The following is a 26,350-nucleotide window of genomic DNA, read 5'->3' on the forward strand; positions in this document are numbered from 1 at the left end:
GTTGCAGGCCCTGGCAAGGGGACTGGTCCAGGGGGGTGCTGGGAAGGGAGGCGAGGGATATGCATTGTTTCTCTGTCTTCTTCCCAAAGCACCTCTGGGGCTCTGCTTCACAGGAGCAGACCTGGAGTGGGGCTGGATCCCCTCCCAACCACCTTGCCCCCTGAAGCCATATGGTGGGGGTGGGGGCAGGTGGAGGGAGGGCTGAGCACGTGGTGCAGGGGCCCTGCCAGTCAGGCAGCTCTCAAAACTGAACTGCCCTTCAGGGTCCCAAGCGGTGGGAGTGGGGGCAGTGTGCTTTGAGGGGTGGCCATCGGCAAGTATACCTGTGGGCCTGGCCAGCTTCTGTACTTTGGACCCTGGGTCCCCAGCCCTGGCCTCAGGACTGCTCATTCTCTCCAGGCCCCCAGATCCTCACCGCTTCAAGGTGTCTCTTGGGCGGGCTTCAGATACACTCACACATGTGGCTGATGGTGAACTTCCAGAAGGACCAGTGTGCGGCCGGGACCAGTGCAGAGTGCTGACCACCCATTTGTTTATCCGTCTTGTCCTCCAGCCAAGTGAGGGCAGGAACCAGGACTGGGTCATGGTGGCATCTCAGGCCCCTTATTCCCGGGGCCCTCCCACCTGCTGGCCTCCCTGCCTCTGGACCCTGGGTTCCAAGGCTGAAGAGTGCCACTGAGGCCAACCCCACACCCTCGGCCCTCACCTGTTCCCAGTGCCACCCCTAGGTAGAGCTGCCTCATGGAGCCTGCTCTTCTACCAACGTTGAAGGAGCCACTGGTGGTCAAAGCAGATCCCTCCCGGGTCTGTGCCATCTTCAGGGGTGAGGTGCAGTGCATGGCATCTGCACCAGGGCTCAGGGACCCCAGCAAGAGTGGAGATTTTCTGACTGAGCCTGGCATCTGCCTGCTGTGAGTCGCAACCTGGGCACCTGATGAACATGGGGCCCCTGGGGGTGCTGCCATCTCTCCCCGTAAGAGTAGATGCACCAAGGTGGCCCTGGGGAGTCCAGCCACACAACCCTTGTCCTTCCAGCTCAGCTGAGAGACCACCACTGCTGCTATTGGCTCTTTTCCTCTTTTATTTTCCCTTTGTTTCTTCTTTTTTTCTTTCCTTCTTTCCTTCGTATGATATGGACTGATTAACTCCCAGAAGCATCGCTGTCTCCGGTCTTAGGCATGGCTTGATTAGAGCTCTCTGAGACACTCCTTGGTGCTGCCTTTTTGGTCTACCAGCTTCATTCAGGCTGCTCATCCTTCTGTTGGTTCTTGGAACAGAAAGGATGGGTGTCTCAGGCCCCAGTCACTGGCAGGGATGCTAGGAAGGGGGGCGTTGATTCATCATCATGCGGGGAGGGGAGTGTGGAGAGAGAGTTCCAGGGCCCCAGGGACTCATTCCAGGACTCAGTGAGACTTTCTACCAAGACCAGAAGACCTGGGCTAGTAGGTGGGGTGCACCCTGGTGCTGATGAGAGAGGCTTGGTTCTCCTGGGCAAGCCTCCTGGGCAGTGGCTCAGCACCAGTGTGTGCCCCAGCCAGGAAGCCTCCGCAGCATTCTAGCAATGCTGCTCTCCTCAGAGAGTGTCTGGGGAGGAGCAGCCATCAGGCAAGTGGTCCTCCCCAGTCTAGCAGACGCACTTCTCCATCTCCCCCTCATCATTTGCTCCATGGGCTACAACTGCACTCCAGGCAGACAGGCAGGTGAGGGGGGAGGACCCCGAGACAGTGCCCTTCGTCCCCTCAAAGGGAGGACAGAATGACCACCCAGAAACTTCTGGAGGCCTAGAGGAGACACTTCAAAGGTTGACTGTGCCCAGTCCTCATCTGAGAGGGCCCAGGAAACTTGGGCCTGTGGTTCCAGGCCTGGGTCCTCCAGGAGTAAGTCTTGCGGGGAAGGGGGTTGCTCCTGCGCAGGCAGCGGGAAGGGAGTGGGGTGCGGGTGTCTGCAGCCATTTTCAGGCGCCGGCTGCAGCGAGGGAGTGTCCCAGCCTTTTCATCGCTGGCTGCCAGACCGCGGCCGCCCTTGTTCACTCAAGGAGAATTCCCGCCTCCCCCCCCACCCCAACCCCAGGCTGCCCTCCCCCAGCAGCTCAGTGAATGCCTCCTTACACATCCTGAGAAAGCATCCATAATGGCCCGCCGCCTCCCACCTCCCGAGGAATTCCGCGGCGCTGGGCCCGCAGGGAGGTAGGGCGCAGACGGCCCGCGGCGCCTTCCCATTGGATGGCCAGGTTGTGCTCAACTCCCCTGCGCGGCTGGCCAGCCACAGGCTCACCTCCCTTCCCACCGTCGCGGCCGGGAGAGGAAGCGAGGTGGCCTTTGCCCCCGCACAGGCCAGCCAGGAATGCGGGGCCACGCTTCCCATTCCGTCTGCCCGAGGACTCAAGGACAGCGGGGGCGAGAAGGGACGCACTGGGCTGCTCTCGGGCAGCGAGAGTCGAGATCGCTTGCGGGGGAAGCGCGGCAAAGCCCTGGGCATACCACGCGGCTGGAAGGACCGACGCGCGCGCGGCCGCTGATGCCTCCATTGGCCAAATCCAAGCCCCTGTGGCACGCACTGTCCCGTGGCCCCCGCCCTGAGGTGCGCCTCTCCCCGGGGACGCCGAGGTCCCCGACGGCGCGGCCCCGAGGTCCTGGGCACTGTGGGAGCGCTGTTTCGCTTCACCGCGCGCGGCCGCACAAACCGCCTGGAAGGCGCGAAGTTTGCGAGACCCGTGCGGCGCGACTGCGCGTCGGGGGATGCGGACAGCCTGTAGCCCGGGGGACAGGCGCGTGGGCAGCGCCAGGTGCGCGGTCGGGCAAGAGTTGGGGTGCTCTCGTCCAGACCCGCGTGTCCGACCGGATGGTCTGTCGGGTGCTGGGTCCCCGTGGGAAGGGGCGCGGGCACCCAGAGACCCCCACGCCGCGCCACCCCCGCCCCCCGCCAGCCCCGCGGAGGGGGCTTCCCACAATGCCCAGCGAGCTCCAGCCCGCACTTCCGCTGTCCAGCCGCCCACGGGGGGGCGGAGGCGCACCGACCCTCGCCGCGGCCCCCTCCGTCCGGCTAGCGGAGCCGGCCGACCGAGGGGCGGGGCGGCGGCCGGGCCGGCGGGGCGGGGCCCGGGGCGGTGGCCGGGGCCGGGGCCGGGGCGCGGGCCAATCAGCAGCGGCCGGGCGCGCGCCGGGGGGCGGGGTCAGGGTCCGCAGGCGGGGCGCGCGCGCGGGCGGCGGGGGCCGCGGGGTTCGAGCGGCGCGGGGGCGCGCGCCGGCCTGACGGACAGACGGACGGACAGACGGACACAGCGGCCAAGGCGAGCGCGCAGCTCGGACCCGCCCGGACGAAGCGCTCGCCAGGCGGCCGCGGCGATCACCGGCGCTGGTCCGGCGGCCGCGGCGCCCGCCCTCGCCTGCGCCCCATGGGGTCACAGGTAAGCGGCGCCGGCTCATTGTCCGCGGCCGGGCCGGCGCATCGCGGCCGGGCCGGGGCTCAGGCCGGCCGGACCGCTCCGGGCCGGAGCCGCTCCGAGTCGGGGCGCGCCCCCGCCGCCTGCCCCTCGCGCCCCGCCGCGCCCCGCCCCGCGGGGGCGCCCTCCCAGCGGCGATCGGTGCTCCCGGCTGCAGCTCTGGGGGCGGCGGTAGAGACCCCCGCCTGGTCCCCGTTGGTCCCTGAGCTCCGGTGGCGCGGGCGGGGCGGGGCGGGCGAGGGCGACGCGGGGTCCCCGCGGGGCTGCGCGCGGAGGCGGAGGCGGCGACGGGGTTGCCCCGCGCCCCTAGTCCTCGGCGCCTCCTGCCGCCGCCGCCGCGGTCCCTCCCCCGTTACCTCCGAAAGGGGAATTTTCCAGCTGGTAATTTCTGCTGCGTCAACGCCCGGCCCCAGGAGGCAGCCCGGGGGCGTCCTGGCGCCCCCCGCCCGCGCCGCCCCGCGCGCCCCCCGCCCGCGCCTCCTAGCCGCACCCGGACCCGCCCGCGCCGAGTTTGCCAAGAGTCGGAACTGCGGGAGGTGGGCGCGGCGGGTCCCGGCTCTCCCCCGGGCCTTGGGGGTCATTGTCTCCCCCTGAAGCCCAGCACTGGCCTCGTCTCCATTTTAATTACTGGCTAAACCAGGGCGCGGGGGCCTCGAGGCCGGGCAACTAGAGGAGCGCGGAGGAGACGGGGCGCGCAGAGAGGCGAGGGGCGCGCGGAGCGGACGGGGCGCGCGGAGGGAGCGGGGTCCGCTGCGAGCCGCGTCTTTGTTTCTCTGTAAATAGACATGTCAATTTCGCAGGGTAGCACGAGTCAGTGTCTGACAACTCAATCTGGATGGCGATGGGCGATTTTCTGCACCAGGGGGAGGGCTCGGGCTAGTTGGGGTTCCTCTCGTCATGCTGACAAATTCATTATTTGTAGGGTTAACGGACCACGCACAATAGGGCTGGACCGGGGAGCCTGGGTACAGCCCAAAGGGGCGAAGAACTGGTATTTTCTGATACCGAGGAAATACAAACAAAAGAAAGTTTGACTGAGATTCTCAGCGAATTTCCTTACGCTTTCCTTGCTGCAATCTCAGCGAAGCGTTTGTCGTGGATTGCGGAGGCAAGATTGTTATCAGCATTGTTTAAAGAAATGCTAATTAGGCAACACATTGGCGAGCCGCTGGGCTCAGACACCTGTGCAGAGTCCTTGAGTGCGTTTTAATTGTATCAGTTGTAGAATCTTTCATACTGGATTTATCATCAAAGCTAACTTCCCTTTGGGTAGCAGACTGTAGATTCGGTCTATCGCTGGCCTGCGTGTTGCCTGTGAAGGCAGTGTTTTCACTCATCAGAAGGGGGAAATAGTTTGTTCCCCAAAGGGAAACTTATGGAAGGGTTTTTCACATGAATGATGAAGTAAACAATAGAATTTTATTATAGTGCACTCCTTCTAGTTGGTGTGTTTCATGATAAATACTCTGAACTGAAACTTTGAGACTCCTTGCTATTTCAGAAAGGACTAAGTGAGAGGTTGCTGAGGCAGAAGTTACTAGGTGTAAGTCTGACTTAGACACTGTGTTCCCCTAGAAAACTAGTAATTATTTTTATCTCCTTTACTGAAGGGAAGGAGGTGTATGTGGGTGTTTATGGGGAGAGTTCTGTTTAGGGAGTATGGAATGGATACCTCTAGGCTAAACCCCAAGATCAACCTTTCTGGGAGGCCAGCCTCACCTCTAGGCTAAGCCCCAAGGTCAGCCTTTCTTGGAGGTCAGCCTCAGGACAGGATCTCATTAGGCCTCATTGATATTACCCTAGATGAAAGAATTTTGTTTGGATGAGATGAGGTTTGTTCAGATCTAGCTGTTTAGGATTTGAAAATGAGCTGTTTTTCCACGTCCAGTTTCTGGTGTTCAGAACTCGTGGAGTGTCGGCTGCAGGGGCGCCAACCCTCTTGGGTGCTCTGTGTCCCCACTGGATCATCCAGGGGGAGGGGGCTGCCCCACTCCTCAGTCACACATGAGCACTTGGAAGGTGAGGTCAACACTGAAGATGGGTGAGACTCCACTGGAGGCCTGCAAGGACACTCTTTTACAGTCAGACGATGTGTTGTTTGCAAACATGTTAAACCGAATATTACAAACTTTTCAACATTGTCCTTATGTGGGGTTTTTCAAATTAAGCGAAATTGGGCCACTGCGTCCCTGTGGTCTGTGTTTCTGGGGCAGCTGTGTGCCTGTTCTGCTCTACCAGAGGTCTCGGACCAGCGGCGAAGGCCCCACAGAACATCTTCCGGGAGCCTGGAGCTGTGAACTTGAACTTGAATTCGTGCCTCACTTTGCTGGTGCTTCCTGTGCCCAGGTGCCCTGTTGACTGCTGTGTTAATATGGGTGGAGGGTTCTTGTGCCCTGTTTTGGGGGTTTCGTGTCCTCATTAAAACAGAGGCTTTTCCTTCTCTCTGATAGAACGTATTCTACTTTAAAATCTGTTGGGTGATGGTAGGCTATCAAGAATTCCCTTGTGAACCTGCCCACTCCCCTGAACAAAAAAGATTCTTCTTTTTGCTACAAGTGTGCTTGAATGGCCCAACTCCTGAGAATAAACAATGCTTGAAAATCTCTGTTGAGACCACAAGACTCATTTCAGTCTTTGCAACGCAGTTGTCTTGTCCTACCCCGGCCCCTGTGTCCTCTGCCATTGGCTCTGACTTTGGAATGGCCAGTACAGCTGGGGTCTTCAGCCCTGGGTTCACTGGCGTTTTCCCTCTTTTCTGCCTTTTGAGCTTCGGTATGGTATGTGCCTGACACACGTGTACTTGAGCTCTGGGTTCTGGTTTTCTGGTGATGACAGATGCTTGTAGATGGAGAAGTCATGGAAAAGAAAAATAACTTTTTCTAACAAGCTGAAAAGTTGTTCTAGTGAAGGATAAGGACAAACTCAACCAGTCAAGTCTGACCTTAGGGTGATTGATGCAAAGTTTTCTGTTCAGTGTCTCTCAACACTGCCGTTTAACTCTTATTTACATTGTGAAATGACTACGTCTTTTTAAATGTCATTATTTGTGTTTTAAAAATTAGCGATTTAGGTACTTTAGAAAGTTGAGAAACAGTGTTAGCGTGTTTTTCAACAGCATTTATAGAGGTTCTGTGTTTTGACAGGTGTGTTTTTTGAGTCACATTAAAGAGACATTCCCAGAGTTTCTTATTCACGATGATTTTTGGCTGTATTGAGAGCTTGCTGTGGGCCAGATTGGAGACAGAATTCCTGCAGTGGGGCTGTTGACCTGTTGGGATGGGTCAGGGTGGGGGCCCTACAGGAACCACCGATGTGAGTGACAGATGCTAGTGAGAGCTCAGAGAAGGATGGGTGTGGTCCACCTGGTGGGCTTTCTGAAGACTACTAGAGGAAAGGGTGTCCATGCAGACCCCTCCCCTGGCCCAGGTTGGGCCTTTGGTGCCAGCCCCTGGTTCCAGTACCTATGTGGCAAATTATTTTCTAACTTCCACTTCACAGAGAGTGGATAGCCAAGGAGAGGGCAGAAACTTTGGGGCCAGATAGCTTTAGAGGCTGATTGGCTGTGGGGTTTGGGGCGAGAGGTGATGTAGTTTCAAATGATGCCTTTCAAAGCCCGCGTTTCAGCACACAAATCCCTTCCTAAATGTCACACTTACAGGGGGAAAGTCTCAGGGAAGCTGTCCTTTTCCTGGCCCCCAAGTGGCAGCCCAGCCCTGCTTGTCAGAGTGGACCTGGGGTGGGACCCCTTCTTTGTGGAGCAGAAAGAAGATGCCTCTGTCTTTGAGAGAGGATTTGAAAACCTGAAGCAACCAGAGCTGCCGTGAAGATGGACGAGTGGTGGGTGGGGCCCAGGCGGCTTTGGGCACATCACACTCTCTGTGTCACCTGGCACGCGGAGGGTCTGACCCAGGTATTTTTTTTTGCCACTCTGAACACTGTCCCTCTGCTGAACCTGGGCCGGAGAGCCCAGCAAGGACTCGGCTTGGGGAGCAAGGACCCTCAGGCTGGCCACTCACCCCTCACCTGTCTAAAGGTTGGGTTCGCTGTTCTCCAGGCTGACATCCTGGTGCTGATTCGCCCTCAGTTAGAGGCGGTGGTGCCGAGGTTCACAGGAATTGTGTAAGGGTGCACAGAGATGGTCTTTGTGAAGCCCATCGGGACTCCCAGCTGGGCCCGCTGGTCAGAGGGGCAGCACCGGTACACTGGGTTGTTGATTTCAGTGAGAGGGTGGACAGGGTGACAGAAAACACCATCAGGAGGGTGGCCCAGAAGCCCAGGGTGGGGAGGGCAGGATGATGTCTGGGTGTCGGATTCAGGTATGTTGTAGACCCAGGGGAGGGGCCAGGTCGCTGGAGGAGCTCAGGGCTGTGGGCAAATGGGCTGCCCATGTGAGTGGGTCGGGCGGGCGCCTCAAATGGGCCTTCGTGTCCGGAACAGGTGTGTTTTGTTTTCTCATCCCATCCTATTCTAAGCAGTGCAGCTTCAGGGCTGGAGTTTCCTCTTCTTTAGGAAGTTTGAAGATGGCTCAGACACGACTGTTTCCTTCAGGGGCAGGAGAGGGCTGACCCTGTGGGGAACATTCTCAGAATTGCAGAGCTGGCTGACTGCTCAGACCGGGTCCTCTACATTCAGTTCCTGAACCAGCGACGTCCCCTGTGCTCCAGATGAGGTTGAGTCACAGACGCCTGATGCTCAGTCTCGCACACAGGTGGCCATCACCTTTTCCAGGGAATCAGGCCCCTTGGCCTAGGCCCCACCCTGACCCCTGGTCTCTGAAGAAGCTGTCCATCTGCATTTGAAACCTCGTCCTTCCTGCCAGCCCTGTGGCAGCCAGCACCGTGGCCCACATCCTCTCACACGCAAAGTGGAGCAGGCTGGCGGGCCACACGTCCCAGGTCCCCAGGGGAAAGGTCACGTGGGGAAGCGGGATGCAGAGTGAAATGCTTGATCTGGGATGAGCGTGGAGCGGCCTCAGGTGGCAGAGCTTCGGGGCCGTGACCCGGAGTCTGTGACAACCCCCCCCCACCAGCTGTCCCCGCACCGGCTCACACTTCTCAGCAGGGGGCCACGCCCGGCTTGTGTGCACCCTGAGGTCCTCGCCACTCTGGCTCCTCCTAAACAGCAGCCCTTGATTTGCCAGTGGGTCTTCGCATCCAGACCAGGGTTGGGAGGCTGCCTGTCTGGTGGGACGGGGCCCCATGTCGGTGGCTGGCCTAGGAACTCCAGTGATCAAAGTGCGGGAAGCCTTCTGCGTTCTCCTCTCTCGGGCCAAGAACCCTGGGACCCCAGGACACTGGGAAAGGCTCGTCAGCCCTGGGGGGAGGGTCCCAGAGCTTCCAACATGGTCTCATTTGGGGCCTGTCAATTAGACAAGGTGAGGCCCCACTGGCAGGGCCGGGGGGTTGTTTAAGAAGAGTGGACAGAGCTATTCTTTTTGTCCCTGTCCTGTCCCATGAAAACCGCCTTAGCATGACTTCTGTGGCTAGTGGTCTGACTGCAGCCTCCACTGCCCGTCTCAGACCCCTCTCCGCTGACCAGCAGTCTCCATCTGCCTCTAAAGTGTTACTAGTAAGAACTGGCAATGAGGGGAAAGTTAAAAGTGGCAATTTCCCTTACAAAGCTCCTCAGGTGAGAGAATGCTGAGGACATGTGTCCCTGCTGTTGAGGAAGAGACCCAAGCTTCTGGCTGCGGTCGCCTTACCTTCTGAATATTCTCAGTAATGTCTCACAGAGTCTCATTCCTCTGATGAGAGGCGATTGCTGCTGATGCTATGTCCACGCGTAATGTTTAATTTCCAAATGGAGACTAAAGGAGGCAGGACATTTAACACCACTTGGGCACTAACTGACCGAGAACTGAGCATCTTGTCTGGGGCGAGTGGAACTTCTCCGGTCAGCTCCCTCCTGGCACTTTCAAAGTTCTGTTCAGGATTATGTTATTAAAGTGTGTGTGTTACCATGTGTTGTCACTTTTGCTTTCGTTTTTGGTTATATATGGATAACTCCATAAGCAGGAAGTTTCCAGGTTTTTCCATGAAGACATGGTGTTTTTCCATTGCCTCTGGTGATATAGAGACATTGTTATTTCATTGCTATTATTTTATATGAAGACTTACCCCCTCAACTTCAGAGTGTTTTGAAGAACTTTTCATAAGTTAGTAGCAGACACACCCTTCAAGGGGGCAATGACCATGTATCATGACTAGCCTGCTGGGCACCTGAGAAAAGTGGTCTTTAATACTGGGTATGTTGACTTTTCCTATTTTTCTTTTTTTCTGGCTGCACCATGTGGCTTGCAGGATCTTAGTTCCCCAACCAGGATTAAACGTGTGCCCTCGACAATGAAAGCAGAGTCCTAACTCCTGGACAACTGGGGAAGGCCTCCTATTCTTTCTTACATTGTTGGCAGAATGAGATCAGAACAGGGAGTGATAAGGTGACACTGTCCTTGGACCGCCTTACCATTAAAGTCACTGAGCTCCACTGGACGATGTGAAAAACACTGGGGTGTGGGTGGGGGTCTTTTAAACCTCTTCTCTTCTGGCTTCTCTGTCATCTGCTGCTTTTGATTCTGTTGTGGTGTGGAAATCCCAGTGCCCGGACTTGGGAGCAGAGAGAAGGCAGAAGTTTCAGTCAGCAGGTGTACCGCGTGGCTGCAGTGACTGTGGTTCCTCTGTGATGAGCAGGGCACTCAGGAGGCCAGGGAGCCGGGAGCACTTCCAGGTGTACATGTGCCCTTGAGAGCCTGAGAAGAGGGTCAGAAGGGTCAGTGCCAGGGGACCCACCTGCACTGCGTCCAGCAGATCCGCTTCACTGAGGCTTGAGTGGTCCCTCAAAGACAGAGTGTCTTCCTCTGAGCTCAGCGGGTGCGCTGAGCCTTGGAGGAGCATGCAGGGCAAGCACAACTCGATGCTGCCCATGCCACTGCCTGAGGGTCACACAGACCTCACATCTACTTACCTTTGTTTTACCTCATCTTAGGAAGCAAGAATATCCATGAAGTCATGAGTCAGGCATCTCAGTTATGTTCTTCTTGATACGCACTGAAGTGAACATGTGACTTTTAGGGCAGACAATGATTCTCCCTTTGTCTTGAGGGCACTCCCCACATACCCCTCTGCCACTGCTGGGAGGGGGCCAGCACCAGGCCCAGGGTGCAGGGGTGAGGCTGAGCTGCTGTGAAACCTGTCCGTGTTCCAGACTCTGGACATGAGCGGCTTTGCCACATGGCTTCCTTGGAGGAAGGGGTGGACTGTGTTTCTGGCTTGATGGGGTGAGCTTCATCCGGATACAACTTCCAGCCCCGCCACAAGCTGCTGAGTTGGGTTTGGGGGAGGTTAGTGGACTGGACTGTGTGGATCCTGGTTGGGAACCCTTCATGGCCCATCTCAGAGGGCCTTCCTACCGTCTGACTAGGGAGCAATCTGTGTAAGTTAGCCTGCTGTTGTGTGAGTTCTCTGGGGCTGTCAGAGCAAAGGACCACTAATCTGCGAGCTTAAAACAACAGAGATTTATTCTCTCACAACCTGGAGGCCAGAAGTCCTAAATTAAGGTGTGGGCAGGGCCACCCTCTCGCCAGAGGCTCCAGGGAAGGACACGCTTCCTGCCTCTTTGAGTCTCTGGTGGCCGCTGGCAGTCCTGGGTGCTCACAGCCAAGACATGTCCCTCCTACCTCCTGTCCTGCCGTTATGGCTGTCACCCTGGTGTCAGATTTGCCTCTACTTATTAGGATGCCAGTCACCTTGAATTAGTGTCCACCATGATGATCTAATCTTAACTCAATTACACCTGCAGAGGCCCTGTTTCTAAGTGAGGTTATATTCCCCTGTGGTTAAGACGTGAGCAGATCATTTTGGGGGAAAGGATTCAACCCTCTCCACCGTTACAGCTTGTGTTCTCCTGACATGTTGCCTCATTTATTTCTCAATGCCAGGGTTTCCTGAGGTCTCCCCATTCATCTCCAGCAATCACCGCTCATACCTACCCTTCCCTTGATGGTTGAGCGAATGAGGCCAGTGACCACAGTGTTAGTGAGTTTGCCCCACAGACCTTCACTCAGCCCCATGCTCTCCGTGAGTGACGGGGGCGGCTCTTGGTCCAGGGACGCAGGCGCCAACAAGGTCCTGGCTGTGTTGGTTCGCATGTCCCCAGAGGGGAAGTGACAGAGCAGACAGATGTCGATGCCTGCAGAGAAGAGGAGATGCAGCTGGGCCTGGAGGGAGGTTGTCATGGGGGCAGAGGCAGAGCCCGGGGTGTCCGGTAGGGCCATTGGGCTGGGTATTTAGTGCCGTTGCTCTATAGAAGGACACGGCCCCTCCTTTGGCCCCCCTGCAGGACTGGGTACCCATGTGCCCATCTGCGCCCCAGGTAGACCCAGGCCTTTCTTGCCCCTGGGCAGCTGAAGGGGCCCCTTTTCTAGACAGCATTTTTGTTACTTTTTGTAGGAGATGCAGGAAAACAAAATGTAGCCTTCAAAATTTAGAAACCCTTTCATGCAAGAGTAACATGAGGAGCCTCACATAACATCGAATAGATTCATTGAGTGACTGGTCTGAAAGTCATAATTCTTACAGTGACCAGTGTCGAAGTGTCCCATGGTGGTTGTAAAGGCTGTGGGTATGGACAGGGCTGTTGTATGCCTGACATGTCATCCATGTTCACAGATGGAGTCCCCCTGTTGTTGATCCATGGGACTCAAACCCTCTGGAGGTCAAGGTCACTGCTGTCACTTTGATTCCCTCCCACGGTCACCTCCTGAATAAGGACCCTCCCCTGCCGGGGTGGGAGGGGCCGGGTCCCTGCGCACACCCTTGTGACTCTTGTAGCAGAAAGGCTGTGCCACATACACCACCACCCCCCACCACTGTGTTGGCTTGCATAGTCCTGGACTCAGGTCTGCAGGCCAGGTACCAGCCTTGTCTCTTAGCACATACATGTGTATGTGTGTGTGTGCTAAGTTGCTTGTAGCCTGCCAGGCTCCTCTGTCCTTGGCATTCTCCAGGCAAGAATACTGGAGTGGGTTGCCATGCCCTCCTCCAGAAGATCTTCCCAACCCAGGAATCAAACTCCCATCTCCTGCACTGGCAGGTGGGTTCTTTACCACTAGCGCCACCTGAGAAGCCTTGTCTCTTAGCACCCGCCTCCCTTAATCACAAACTCCCTTGATTCTGTAAAAGTGATCTTGTTCTTTGGTAACCTCATTGTATTTTCAGATCCCTACTTTGGAAGTTTTCAAACACACACAGAATTAGTGAGTGTGTTTCCTTCACCAGCTTTAGTAATTCCCTTTTCTCTCACATTTGAGTTCCTCTGTTTTTGCTCTGAACTATTTTAAGACAAATCACAGACATTTTATCTCACTGTCCCGTGCTTTCCTTCATGTGGGTGGTTCCGTGAGTACCTCCTGGGGCCCCCAATTGGGGCCCAGGCTTGGAGTTGGCATCATCTGAGTTTTTACTACTGGTTGATTTGAGCTGCAGTCGGGGCAGATCCAGGAGTTGCACTTGGAGAAGTTGCACTTGGGGTGGTGGCTCTGAAATCTGCTTTATTCTGTTTTGGGCTGTTTGTTGAAAAGTCGGACCTGTTGGTCCCACACGGTGGTCTGACTGGTGGCATCCTCTGACCGTCAGGAGCCCCACCCTGTTTCGAGGACCGGGCAGCCGGGACAGTGTGTCTGGTACTCAGTGTCCGCAGTGTGACAGTGATGTCTGCATCAGAATTTAAAAAATGAATTGTTTTTATATTTTGTGCCTGCTTTTAAAGATACTTGTACTTTCTATTAAGGATCTGTACATAAAATGTTCCAAATGATTATCACCTATGTAAGTTTTATTTGAAAATTTCTAGATTTAATAAAGTATAGTATCATCTTGGAATTTTTTTAAGCATAATTTTTTGGCAAGATCATTTCTTTCGAATATTTTAGTGTTTGTTTGGAGCCATGAGCTATTTTTACTTAGTTCTTTTCTAGGTAAGTTGTTTTCATCCACAGCCAACCCTGGGTCTGGAGCATGTGCCCCTCTGTTCCAATGGCAGCTGATGAAATAGGTGCATGGCTGAGGGTCAGGGGGCTTGATTCTCGTGAGGAGAACACTGGGACTCTGGCCGAGGTGGTGAGGGAAGTGGGATTCACTCCTCACTGTCGCCTGGTTTCTGCATCCTGAGAAGGTGAGATTCTCTCTCAGGTGTGTGCCCGTCTGCCACTGCAGACACACACTCTTCATTCACTCGGCAACCGTCCACCCAGCCTGCATTTATTCAGCATCTAATGAGTGTTTACCGTCTGCAAGACCTGTGCAGAATGACAGTGGGGACTTGAAACGTCCGATTAGCAGCTAAAATTGTGTCGGATGCCAGAACAAACGTTTGTGCTGGTCTGAGCCTGTGTGGGGCTCTCCCGCCACCAGATGGGGAGTCGAGCACCACGTTTCTGCCCCAGTCCAAGCCCAGTGACCTGTACCATGGAGTTTCCTAGGTAGATGATTGTTAGATTGTTGGCTGGATCCTTTTGTTTTCAAGAAATGCAACTTTGAATAGAAAAGATGGTGATTGAAGATTCCAGCATTTGCTTGATGTGAACAAATGTTGCAAAATATTAAAGAACTAATGTATCTGGTTAAGGGTTAGGTGGGAGTTCTCTCAAGAATCATTCTTGCGACTTTTCCTTCTGTTGGAAAGTGTTTCAAAGTCAAAAGTTGAAAGACTACAGAGGATTCCATCAGGTTGCTTGAGTAACTAGGTGCTGCTTTTTTTCCCTTTCCTGTTTAGATTTGATGTTTTTCCTTGGCAGAGGGAGTACAAGTGTTAAGAGTTAACATTTCAAGTCACAGTATAGCTCAGATTTAAAACCCTTGGATATAATTTTTCTGCCTTGTTAAGCTGATCAGTTTTCTTTTTAAGAAAAACAAAAATTTTAAGTGGATGTGTGGCTTCTTCCTGTGGCTTTTGTAACAAAGTGCCAGGCACCTCTGGGCTGTGGCCACGTACCTCCACCTCTGCCTCCACCCCCCTCTGTGTGTGTGTGTCCAGATTTCCCCTTTTTGTGACACACCCATCCCACTGGGTTATGACCTCATCTTAAGTTGGTTAAATCTACCAGGATCCTGTTTCTAAATAAGGTCTCATTCATAGGTACTATCTTCTGGGGATACAATTCACCCCACAAAAGCAAGTAACTCTGTATCCATCCTCCACCTTTGCTGTGAGCTGTGACTGATGCAGAACATCAGAGCCCACCTCTCAGCCACACCTGTGGTGTCAGCTCTGAATTGTGGCCCTGGGATGTCGTGGGGCTGGTCAGAGGCTCTTTATCCATGGCCTCACTGTCATGTCCTTCAGTGAGGTAAAGGTGGGACCTTCAGGCCCACCCAGGATCAGGAAGGTGCTGTCCACTGCTACTTCTACCAGAGGCTAAGCTGGGACATTTAAACAGTATCTCTTGTTTGACAGAGGCACCACGCGTGCTGTCGTAGGAAGAGCCCCTGGAGGCTTCCAGGAAGAGGCGGCTTGTCAGCAGCTGAGGGGATTGCATCCACAGCAGGATTTGCCTTTCAGTCCACCTGTTAAAAAGAGCACGTTTGTATTGCCCAGTGATTTATCACAGCCTACAGGAGCTGGTAGCTGCCCATTACAGTCATGCATGGTTTAGAGAGGAAAGAGCTACAGTGAGGGTCGACTGTAGCAGGAGGTGCCTGGGGGCACAGGTAAAGCCGTAACCTCTTCCCCTTGCTCTCCCCAACCCCACAAAGCAAATTTGTGGACCTGCTTCTCACCAGCAGAAGCAATGGAGCTCTTGGGTGGATGCCTGGCTGGGGCCGCGATGCTGCTTCGGCGTTGTAGGAGACCCTGCCTGGTCTCTTCTGTTCTCTCCCTGCCCTTGCAATTGTTTCCGGGGCCCCAGGCACCCTACCAATCAGGACAGCTGGGACCCCTGGGGGGTTGCTCTTCCTTGGGAGCCCGTGTCTCCCCTTGATGTACTAGCCCCTGGCTTCCCCATCTTGGTGGCTGATGCCCCAACCACCTGAGGTCCGGGCCGGCACCGCCCGGGCTGCTTGTGGTTCTCTCACTTGCCCCGCCCCGTCTGTGTCCCACAAGCTCTCCTGTCAGACGCTGAGGTGCTGTGTCTTTCCTGGGCCGCCTGTGTGTTGGCCATAGCTTGATGCCCTTGACCATCCTGAAACACAGGCCTCTTGTGTCCCAAGGTGCTGGGCCAACTTCTGTGGTTCTGTCCACGTGATGCTGGTTGGGCCACAGTCCTCCAGGCTGGGCTGGGACGCCAGCGCGGGTGGCTCCGTGCTTTGGAACCTCGAGGGTCAGCCTCAGCCAGGTCTCTGGGGTGGCCATGCCCAGCCCCGACTCACTCAGTCTCGCTGTTTGTGCCCCCACACTGGACCCTCCCTGAGAGCCCTCATAGCACCTCTGTGCTGCTCTGGCTCTGGACTTGGGTGGGGGGGCCTGATCCTCAGCCTGAGCCCAGTGCCCGGCACAGCTCCAGGCTCCTGGACACCCTCAGGGGCTGATACGGAATCGCACTGGGACTAAGTCTGGGCCACAGCTAAGACCTTGGAATTCTGTGGGTCATTCCACACTGAGAGCCAGAGCCAGGCAGGCGGGGACAGGGTGCATCTGGCCCTATGTGGTCAGGGTGTGTGCATCCTGAGAGGAAGTGACATCTAGACAGGTAGGAGAGTCCAGGGACGGGGTGGGGGGGGGGTGGTGGTGCGGAGGAGGCTCTTGGTCCTATGGAGGTGAGGGAACCGAAAGAGGCCGTGACGGGGAAGAGGGTGGTGGTGGGGTGGGGCCCGGAGTGGGGACCCACCCTGGCCCACACGGGTTTGCATTCTGAGATCACTCTGGTCTGCAGCACCCAAGGGTCAGGCTATGAGTCATTGGAGAAACTTCAGGCAGAGCTGACCCCACCGGGCACCTAAAGATGATTTCTGTTATTATATGTGGAGTATTTCTTCCTAATCAGGAGCCCAGTTTTAAATTTTAAAAGGCAACAAGGAACCCTGAGAAAACAATGTGTATAAAGTGTGGGTTATAAAATGGTTTCCTGTTGTCAGTGCCTTGGATCTTGGGTTTTTCAGAACCTTGGGATGTGGGACGTGGTGTCCACATGGCGGGGGGGTGGGGCTGGGGCTGGCTGGGTTCTGCCCATGGGAAGTCAGGCAGAGGCCTTGGTGGAAAGAAGCCAAGCACTTCCCATATGGACTGTATCACCCACTGGTGTTGGTGGGTTCTTTGGTAGATAAGAGACATCTGTGTCCCGGGCTCCTAGCAGAACCCTGGGCTGAGTGTCTTAAATGACTGAGATTTATCCCATCGAAGCCCTGGAGGGCAGAGGTCAGAGAACAAGGGCCACACCTGCTCTGAAGGTGCTGGGCAGGATGGAGGACCTGTCCCAGGCGTCCCTCCAGCTTCTGGTGCTTTCTTGGCTGTGGCCTCATCTCTTCTGTCGCACAGCTGTCTCCCCATGAAGGTCTGTGTCCCAGGGTTCCCTTCCCTAAGGACACCAGTCACGTTGGAGCAGGGCTTACCCTAGCAACATTGTCTTAACCAGTTCCATCTACAGGGACCCCATTTCCAAAAAAGGTCATGTGCAACAAGTGAGTCTGGGACATGGTTCAACCCACGGCAAATGGTGATGGGTATGCACTGGTTTGTTGTCGAGCAAGGATATTTCCATAAAAGTAGTTTTGTAGTCGACATTGTCATAATTCACGTACAGCAAGCTGCTCACTGGAAGAGGGTAAATGGGTGGGTTTGCACACAGCGGTGTCTCTGTCCCTTGCTGTCCCCAGGCCAGGCAGCCCCTGTCCCTGCCCGTGTAGGTCTCTCTGTAGGTTTGTTTCATGGGAGGGATTCCTGCACTGTCTCCTTTGTCCGGTTGCTTTCACGCAGCGTAATTATCTAGAGATTCACCTGTGTGGTCTAGCGATCCACCTGGAAGGGCCTTTTAGATGCACTCGGCCAGCCAGGCAAGGGCGGAGGTGGGGCTTCATGGGGCCTGCAGGCAGCAGCTTGGCCTCTGCAGACCAGGAGTGGGTGGTCTGGTTCTAGCACTAAAGGTACGTTGCTTCCACCTTAAAACAATATTCACATTTCCAGAAAAATTTCAAGAAAGTGTAAATAGAGCATAGTGGAAACACAGTGAGAAGAGGTGAAGTCGGCGAGGAGGCTCCATGGGTGTTTGAGGTGCTCACTTCTTATTGTTGGGCTTTTCTGTACTGAGACTTGGTGACCGGCCCTGGGGAGGGACCAGTCGGCCAGGGCTCCTGATCCTTGCCCACACCCGGAGTTTTTTTGAGTGCAGCTGGATATAAAGTCCAAATGCATTCACTATTTTGCATCCTTATTATAAGAATTAATTGTCTTCAAGGTGGAGCTCTTTAGGGACCAGAGAAAAAACATGAATACCCCCTCCTGCTCCCAGAATTACTAATCTGAACCTACAGTGCAGCAAATGAAATAAACTCAGAAGAGCAGTCTTCATGTTTCGTGTTTCTTGTGATTTTCGAGACTTGGGAATTTATTTGGCTTTTACCAGCGAAGCATCCATGGTCTCGTGGGCAAGCTGGATGAATAAGAGACGGGCCTCCTGCTGGTAATTTGTGAAGATGGTTCTTGGTTGCAACCTCCTTACCTTCAGATGCTGTGGGGAGAAGGTTCGTGAGGTGCCCTGGGGTTGGAGTGCTGTGGGCTCTGTACCCTGGAAGTGACAGACGGGGGTGCCCCTGACACCACATCTGCCCCTGATGCTCAGAGAGGAGGTTGGCACAGCAGGTCTGTGCTCATGTCTGAGTGCAACTTGTTTAGGCGAGACCTCAACCCCGCCTTGACTCCAGATTACCATACTGAAGAGTCGAGACTTGGGTCTCTTGTGTCGTGGGAGCTGGCTCGGGACTGCGAGACTCGGGGCAGGGCAGGTCTGTGGCACCCAACACAAGCTCAGTGGCTCTGGATGGCTGGACTCAATTTCCCTGCCAGGTAGCTTGGAGACCACCTCCACCTTTCCCAGAGGCATCGGTATTAGAAATGGCTCTGGCAGCAAAAGGCAAGTTTCCCACCAGGCAGGACGGGGATTTGCCTGCCCCCTCCATCACTTGCCGTGCCATCACCTGCATGGTCCCCGTGTCCTGGGTTATGTCTGTGGGGGTGGCTCTGAAATCTGCATGGTGCAGATCGGCACACTTTTGGAGTCTAGTCTGGAACATGGATTCAACTTGTATTTGCTCCAAGGTGGTCATAAGTGATTCTGTCTGAGGCTGAAGTGTTTTGAGATTAGTGAGCTATAAATAAAACAGAGCGTAGGGACCCCAGGAGACATGAAACCCGTGTAGAGATGGAATGGCTTCCAGGTGGCACGTGGGTCACTTTAACAAAGTTGCAGGTGCTGGTTATGGCAGCAGGTAACCCGTCTGCCCCTTGTTCTCACCAGCCTTAGCTTCTCTTGACAGAGTGGCATCTGGGACCCTTCAGGGTCACAGGGTCCTCTTTGAGGGTCCCTTCCTCCCAGGACTGCCCTTGTGGACCTTGGAATGCATGACAGCGCCCTGTGGTCCATGTGGCAGCACAGGTAATTCAGAATGACAGTCAGGTTATCTGTCCACAGGTGTGTGTGCTATGGGGCTTCCTAGGTGACATTGATGGTAAAGAACATGCCTGCCAATGCAGGGGACATAAGAGACACAGTTTCAGTCCTGGGTCAGGAAGATCCCCTGGAGGAGGGCATGACAACCCTCTCCAGTATTCTTGCTTGGAGAATCTGGACAGAGGAGCCTGGTGGGCTACAGTCCATAGGGGCGCAAAGAGTTGGACAGGGCTGAAGCAACTTAGCATGTGTGTCCTATGAACAAGTGTGGTTCCACTGGTGTGTGTTCCCTGAGCAGGTGTGTGTCCCATGGCCAGGTGCATCTTCACTAGGCAGTACCCTCCTTTGGGGCAGGGCAGATGCTCTGCTCTCCTAGCCCTCAAAGAAAAACCTCTGTGAGCATACTTGAGTGTGAAGCCTGCGTCTTTCTGGTCAGACTGCTGTGTGATGTGACTACTAGGATGCTGACTACTAGGATGCTTCGGTTTTTAGGTCATGGCCACAGCATGGACAGCAGCTCTTCTGCTGCTCTCAGGTGGGCAGGACCCCCATAATGTCTCACTGATGTTCAGACATTAGCAACTTTGTAATGCAAATTCAGTCATTCCCCTAAAGTTTCAGTAGGCTTGGATGAATTAGGTGTATGCCTAATGTTTCCATAGCAGACTAATCTGTTGTTTGTTTGTTTTTGGCTGTACCACATGGCCCTTGGGGTTTTAATTCCCTGACCAGGGATTGAACCCATGCTCCCTGCAGTGGGAGGGTGGAGTCCTAACCACTGCCCTCCCCGCCCCCAAGGGAAGACCCTGACTAATCTATTTTTGATTATCATTCTTTAGATTCCTCTTCTTTTTAGCATACAGGTAGCTTTTTTCCCTAATGAAAATTGTATTTTCTTACAACAGATTTTCTGTGAAATGCATAACTGATTTTTAAGCTGCTCTGATTGAATAATAATTTATTTTAGAACTTCCCATATGAGTTGAAATTATTTTAGAAATGCAAACCCTGTGAGGTAGTTGCTGCTTCTGTAAACGGCTGTGGCGTTTCCCCCTTTTCAGTTTTCTTCCTGATTCTTAGAGGATCTGCTTCACTGGTGAATAAAGAGATTTATTATTCATACAGTAAGTCAGGTAATGAAACCTGCATCTTCCTAATTTGAATACAGGGTCCTTAGGTACCTGAGTACCTCCCTCCACCCCACCCCAATCCCCTGCACATGGCCAGGAGCTCCTCTTGGACTCAGGCATGAAGCTGATGTTTTGCACTCAGATGGTTGATTTCCTGACTTGACACATGTTCCAGTTCCTCCCTCAGTGTCTGGTTAACCTGAGTGTGATGCCAGCTGTGGGTTGAAGCCAACCTGGATGGTCTGTCTGTCCTCCTCCCCTCCTTGCATGCCCTGGAGGAAGAGCAGATTGGGTGATGACTGCCCTTGGGGGGCCCCCATGCACCCAGGGTCAAGCACCCCAGTATCAGCTGTGAGTGTGGGGACCCCCCCCGCCATGGCCAGTTCTGACCACTCCCCCTCCTCCTCAGGGTCCATCCTTGGGGTCAGGTCCCACTGGTCTCATGATTGAAGTAGCCTGTTTACTTCTGGTCTTGGGGTGGGGTGGAGTCTGGCGGGGACAGTGCCCAGTGGGCCATCGAGAGATAGGAGGGAGCAAAAGACTTGGACTCTCCCCGGCCTTGTTCTCCAGGCCTGAGGACTGCAGCCATCTGCAGGTGAGCCCAAGTGACATTGGGAAATGTGTTGGAAGTCCAGGGAAAGCTGTTCCACCATGAGGTGTCCCACGCCCTCCGCTCCCTTGCCTGCCCTCTGTCTGCTCCCCATGGGAAAGGGGGATGATGACCCCACCTTTGACCAGCTGGGAAAGGGTGAGTTTAAAAGGAAGATTTGTCTTCCTCGGGGGGTTTCATGTGGTGATGGTGGCCCCAGAATTCGTGTATTGAGGTCCTCACCCCCAGCACCTCAGAACCTGACCTGGTTGGGCTGGGACTTGTACTGAAGTGGGAGGGGCCTCGTCCAATATAACCATGTCCTCGTTGGGGATGTTGGGACCGACATACGCAGTGACACTGCACAGGCTGGGGGATGATGCTCCACAGGCCAAGGACACAGAGGGTTGCTGGTCAGCAGCAACGGCCGGGACACATCCCCTGTGCGGTATTCAGAGGGAGCCCTGTCCACGCCGCAGCCTCGGGCTGTGGCCTCCTGACACGGCAGCACCGAAGTGCTCTTATCTTGGCCACGTGGTCTGGTGGCCCCAGAAACTTTGGGGGCAGCAGAGAGCTGGGAAACAGAGCCGGGGGGAAGCAGCATGGTTTGGACTGGACTGTGGGCATCCAGCCTTGGCCCTTCCTGCCCTGCAGGCTGGACTGTGTAGGATATTGCTGTTGTTTTGCCATTAAAGACGCTTCTTCAAGGGTGGGGGTGAAGGCGCACCTGGTTCTCTTCACCTAGACTTTCTGTTTGGGTAAAGAAGTCTCTTCGACTACAGATGGGCCTTCTTGTCCTTTCTGGACTATTTGCTTGGTTGGAGGGTCGGCTGCAGCATGTAGGGTTCTATCTAGAGTGCTGTGTGCAGGAGAACGGAGCTGGCTCAGGTGCCACCCTTGGGTGCCCTGTGCCCAGTGTCCTCCCTCTGCACTCTTCAGCCCTTGGTGCGTGTGTGACTGTGTGGGTAACCCTTCTGTTCTCGCCCCACAGAGTCCATAGAGGAGGCCACCCCAGGATCCCAGATGAACAACCGGAAGGAAGATATGGAAATCGCGTCCCACTACCGACACCTGCTGCGCGAGCTGAATGAGCAGAGACAGCACGGAGTGCTGTGTGACGTGTGTGTGGTGGTGGAGGGCAAGGTTTTCAAGGCCCACAAGAACGTCCTGCTCGGCAGCAGCCGCTACTTCAAGACGCTCTACTGCCAGGTGCAGAAGACTTCTGAGCAGGCCACGGTCACTCACCTGGACATCGTCACAGCCCAGGGCTTCAAGGCCATCATCGACTTCATGTACTCTGCCCACCTGGCCCTCACCAGCAGGAACGTCATCGAGGTGATGTCCGCGGCCAGCTTCCTGCAGATGACGGACATCGTGCAGGCCTGCCATGACTTCATCAAGGCCGCACTGGACATCAGCATCAAGCCAGACGCCTCAGATGAGCTCGAGGCGTTTGAGGTGGGCGCCCCGCCCGGTGGTGGCGCGGATGCCCTCATCTCCGCTGTGATGGCTGGGAGGAGCATCTCCCCTTGGCTGGCCCGGCGCACGAGCCCCGCCAACTCCTCCGGGGACTCAGCCATCGCCAGCTGCCACGAGGGCGGGAGCAGCTACGGGAAGGAGGATCAGGAGCCCAAGGCCGATGGCCCTGACGACCTTGCCTCGCAGCCACTGTGGCCTGGCGACGTGGGCTGCGGGCCCCTGCATGTCAAGGAGGAGCCGCTCTCACCAGCCCACTACGGGGGCAGCGAGCCGCCTTCTGCCACGGATGGCACCATCCAGAACTCCTTCTCGGAGCAGACTGCCGGGGATGGCTGGCAGCCCACGGGCCGGAGGAAGAATCGGAAAAACAAAGACACAGTCCGACACATCACACAGCAGGTAGAGGAGGACAGCCGGGCCGGCTCCCCACTGCCGTCTTTCCTCCCGACGTCCGGGTGGCCATTCAGCAGCCGTGACTCAAGTAAGCCTTTCCTTTGTTACAGGCGGGGCTCAGGCACCCTGGGGCCATGGCGGCACAAAGACATGTGCTGGCCTTGTCGGTGGCCCTGGGGCCACTCGTTTTGTCCACAAAGTGGCACTTTTCCAGGCTCACACAGGTGGCTTCCCCAATTACTGCAATCAGTTGGTATGAGAGCAAGAATACGGCCGTGATGACCTCCTGGTGTCTCCATCAGTGCCGCGCCTGGGGCACCTCCACACAGAGGGAGCTGGGGTGGGGCTTCTCTGAAGCAGGGGGTCTGGAGCTGGAGAAGTGGGGTGACACCTAGGAGCCCACTGTGGGGTGTGGGGCCGCTTTCCTCACATGGGGGCCCTCATAAGCAGTGGCTGGGATACCTTAATTTTTAAAGATGGAAACATTACAGCATTAAAGAGATGAAAGAGTCCTTGAAGTGAAGTGGCATAGGTGGAAGGAAAGGCCAGGCCAGTCTTGTGGGCTGTAACCCATGTGCATGAGTTTTGTGCTGGAGGATGTGACGGCTTGAGGCCACCAGCTCCCATCCCAACGAGGGGTATTTCCTCTTTGCTAACAAGTGTGGGCTTAAAAAAAACAAAAAAAGTGTGGGCTTGGTGGTCCACACTCAGAGCAGTAGGGGCAGGGTGTTACTGCACTGGAGGTGGAACTCTCCTGGACCCCAGTCCATCAGTGGTGAGGGCTCATAGTTTAGCTCTCTTCACACTGTCCTCACCCTCTGGAGGGTGGTTTTATTTGTCTTCCAGGCTAGGTGTCTCCCACCTGCTTCCCAGGTGGTGCTAGTGGTAAAGACCCCTCCTGCCAGTGCAGGAGGCTTAAGAGACATGTGTTCAATTTCCTGGGTCACGAACATCCGCTGGAGGAGAGCATGGCAACCCACTCCAGTATTCTTGCCTGGAGAATCCCATGGACAAAGGAGCCTGGCAGGATACAGTCCATGGGGTCACAAAGAATCAGACATGATTGAAGTGACTTAGCATGGACAGGCTAGTAAACAAATTAAATGTTTACTAGATGCTGGATGCTCTTCCTGGTGTGGAGCTCATGATAACTACAGCTTCACTGAGCTTTCCCGAGTGGCACATTAGGCCACGAGGGCTGTGTTCAGGGTGTGGAGGGGCCCTGGTGGAGCAGGGCAGGATGGAGGCTTCTCAACTGGGGAGGCCCCTCCAGGAAGGGGCCTCATGACTGGACAGAGGTGGACTGAAGGCAGAAAAATGTGGACATAAGCCCTGAAAGATGGCACCAATGCTAGGCCTGTGCTGGGGGGGTAGGGGCATCCTGGGGGAACTAGCTGCTGCCACCCCAGCAGAAGGGCAACCCTTGGAGCTCCTGATACACTGGCTTTGTTATTGTGGTAAAACACATGTATCATAGATGTTACCCTTTTAACACTTTTAAGCATATTGGCATTAAATACATCACTAGTATTGTCTCCAGAACTTTCTCATCACCCCTGGACACACTGTGACCTGTCTCCCTGGTTCTCATTCTCTTACAGCCCTGAGTACTGGGCCAGGCATCTGCAGATTCAGTCTGTTGCAACCTCAGAGGGTTGGCTCCGTGTGAGGTGGCATCCTAGAGTCTGTAGGATGCTAGCAGTGCCCACCCCCTGGTTGTGTCCATGATGGGCAGCCCTCCAGAACTGCTGGAGTTTACCTTAACTAAATCAGAAGAAGGTTAAGTTTCTGAGCTGCTGGAAAGGCCACCTATCGCCCTGCTGGCGGTTGTGTCAGCTCCCTCGGTGACAAGTAAATGTACCTTAGCTCTGACTGAAGCCTTGAGAGGAGTGTCCATGGGGACTGACTTAGGGAACCTTGTTGGGGTCAGGGCTGAAGAGCCTTCCCCTCCTGTCCTACACCGGTGGGCAGCAGGGATGGAGGCCTCTAGATCGAAGAGTCCCTCAACAAATTAAGAATGAGGGCGCTCTATGAGCCCGTGGGTTTGATGTTTTAAAAGCAGTTGTCGAGCAGAAGGTGTTTTTGGAATCCAACAAGTGATTTCGGCTCATGTACTCTTGCTGCTGTCTGAAATCCCTCGGGTTACCAAGGCAACTGCCAGATTTCCCCCGAGTTGCTAAGACGAGGACCTGAGGTGTGGGCTGTGTGGGATGGCTCTGCCCATCATGGTGGCCATTTATTCCTCCGCCCTCCCTGGGCTGGGGCTTGGAAGTCTAAATCACGATCCCTGATGGAGGAGGGTTTGCTTTCATTAAAGATTTATTACATCTTAGAAGAGAGTATTTTTGTTTATTCTCACCACATTTATAGAAGAACAGGCCTTTTCCAAGGAACGTGTCAGGAGGTTCCTGCTGATCGTTCAAGGCCCTTGATGAAGACGCTCGGATGCCCAGCCCTGCAGCAGGGCCACCGCCTTGTCCTCTGTGTGTCCCCCTCGGCTTTGGGGACCCTGGGGCCTGTTAGCGTTTAAGAGTGATTTTTCCAAGCAGGCTTTGTAACCCAGCAGCTTCCAAGAAAACATCCATTGAAATGTGCCTCCGGGTCACAGCCTGTCTGTGTGATGGCTCGTGGGGGACAGTGTTTAAACGTGCCAGTACAATGTGTACAGGCCAGCCTCCTGCCTCACCCCTTTGTCTGCGATCCCCAGGTTGTAAGCCTTCAGTGTGGTGGTTTTGTAGCTGCTAGTTCAAAGGTTGTGCCAGGCAGGAGAGCCTGGCCAGCCCATCCCAACATCCCACACTGATTCCCAAGAGGATCTGCAGATACAAAATTCTGAGCTGAAGTAAAGTGTGTGTGTCTCGTGAGGGACTTCTTCGTGTCTGGACCTTGGTAAGGGTGGACCTGGCATCCCGGGATTGTGAAGGGTGCGTCAGAACTGCAGAGCAGGTTCAGGGGTGCAGGTGGCCTCCTGAGGTTGTTGTGGCTGCTCTGAGCCCAGGGCTGCTGTCCAGCTCGAGGTGGGAGCAGACGCCTGGGACCAGGGCCCGGCCTGCCCTGACCAGGTCAGAGGGGTCGCTTCTCAGCCCCTCGGAACTCCAAGCCAGTGGCCTCTCCCTCGGCTGGGCCTCCAGACGTTTTCCCTGCAGGAATGAGCAGAATTGCTTGGAATCCGTCTTCTTGACCTCAGAGCTGTGGTCAGGGGGCTGCCGGTGCCTGGACACCTCAGCAGTGGGCTTCGTCAGGTCATTTGGTTGGGAACGTGGGGGAAGACATGCTGTTGAGAAGGGAGGTGGGGGACCCAGTGCTGACCCAGCAGAGCGGGGGCACTGTGGAAGGGACATGAGGGGGGCAGGGCTCGGCCCTGAGACCCCCGGCCTGTGCCGCACTTGCTGCCTCACCCTGGCCCAAGGCCACACTTATGAGTTACCACCTGGACTTAAGCCTTCATCACCGTGGGCATGGCTTTACTGAGAGGCCAACAAAGCTTCGTTTCTGCCAAAATGGAAGTTCCTGGACTTTCTAGAAGATTCAGTTCATGAAGCCGGAGGCCCTGAGGCTTCTCATCTTTCCAGATGTGGAAGTGGAGGCTGGTCATCCCAAGGCCGCTGCCCCCGTGAAGAGCTGAGCTTCAGGGTCTGGATCTGGGTGGTCAGGACATGGCAGGGCCCCTGGGGGTGACAGGTGAGCAAGGCCAGTGGTCCCTCTTGGGACCCATGGGGTTCCAC

General features: G+C 55.3%; 1 protein-coding gene across 1 annotated transcript in view; it reads left to right on the forward strand.

The window, feature by feature from the left end:
- Positions 1–3,208: 3,208 nt before the first annotated feature.
- ZBTB46 (zinc finger and BTB domain containing 46) overlaps positions 3,209–26,350 on the forward strand; it is a 49,670-nt gene continuing 26,528 nt past the window's right edge. The window contains exons 1-2 of the mRNA XM_070472409.1: positions 3,209–3,406; positions 21,745–22,713. Of these exons, the coding sequence (XP_070328510.1) occupies positions 21,777–22,713 (937 nt within the window). The 5' untranslated portion in view covers positions 3,209–3,406; positions 21,745–21,776. The remainder of the gene's footprint in view (positions 3,407–21,744; positions 22,714–26,350) is intronic.

Source organism: Odocoileus virginianus, chromosome 9 (assembly GCF_023699985.2).
Source record: "Odocoileus virginianus isolate 20LAN1187 ecotype Illinois chromosome 9, Ovbor_1.2, whole genome shotgun sequence".
Lineage (NCBI taxonomy): Eukaryota > Metazoa > Chordata > Mammalia > Artiodactyla > Cervidae > Odocoileus > Odocoileus virginianus.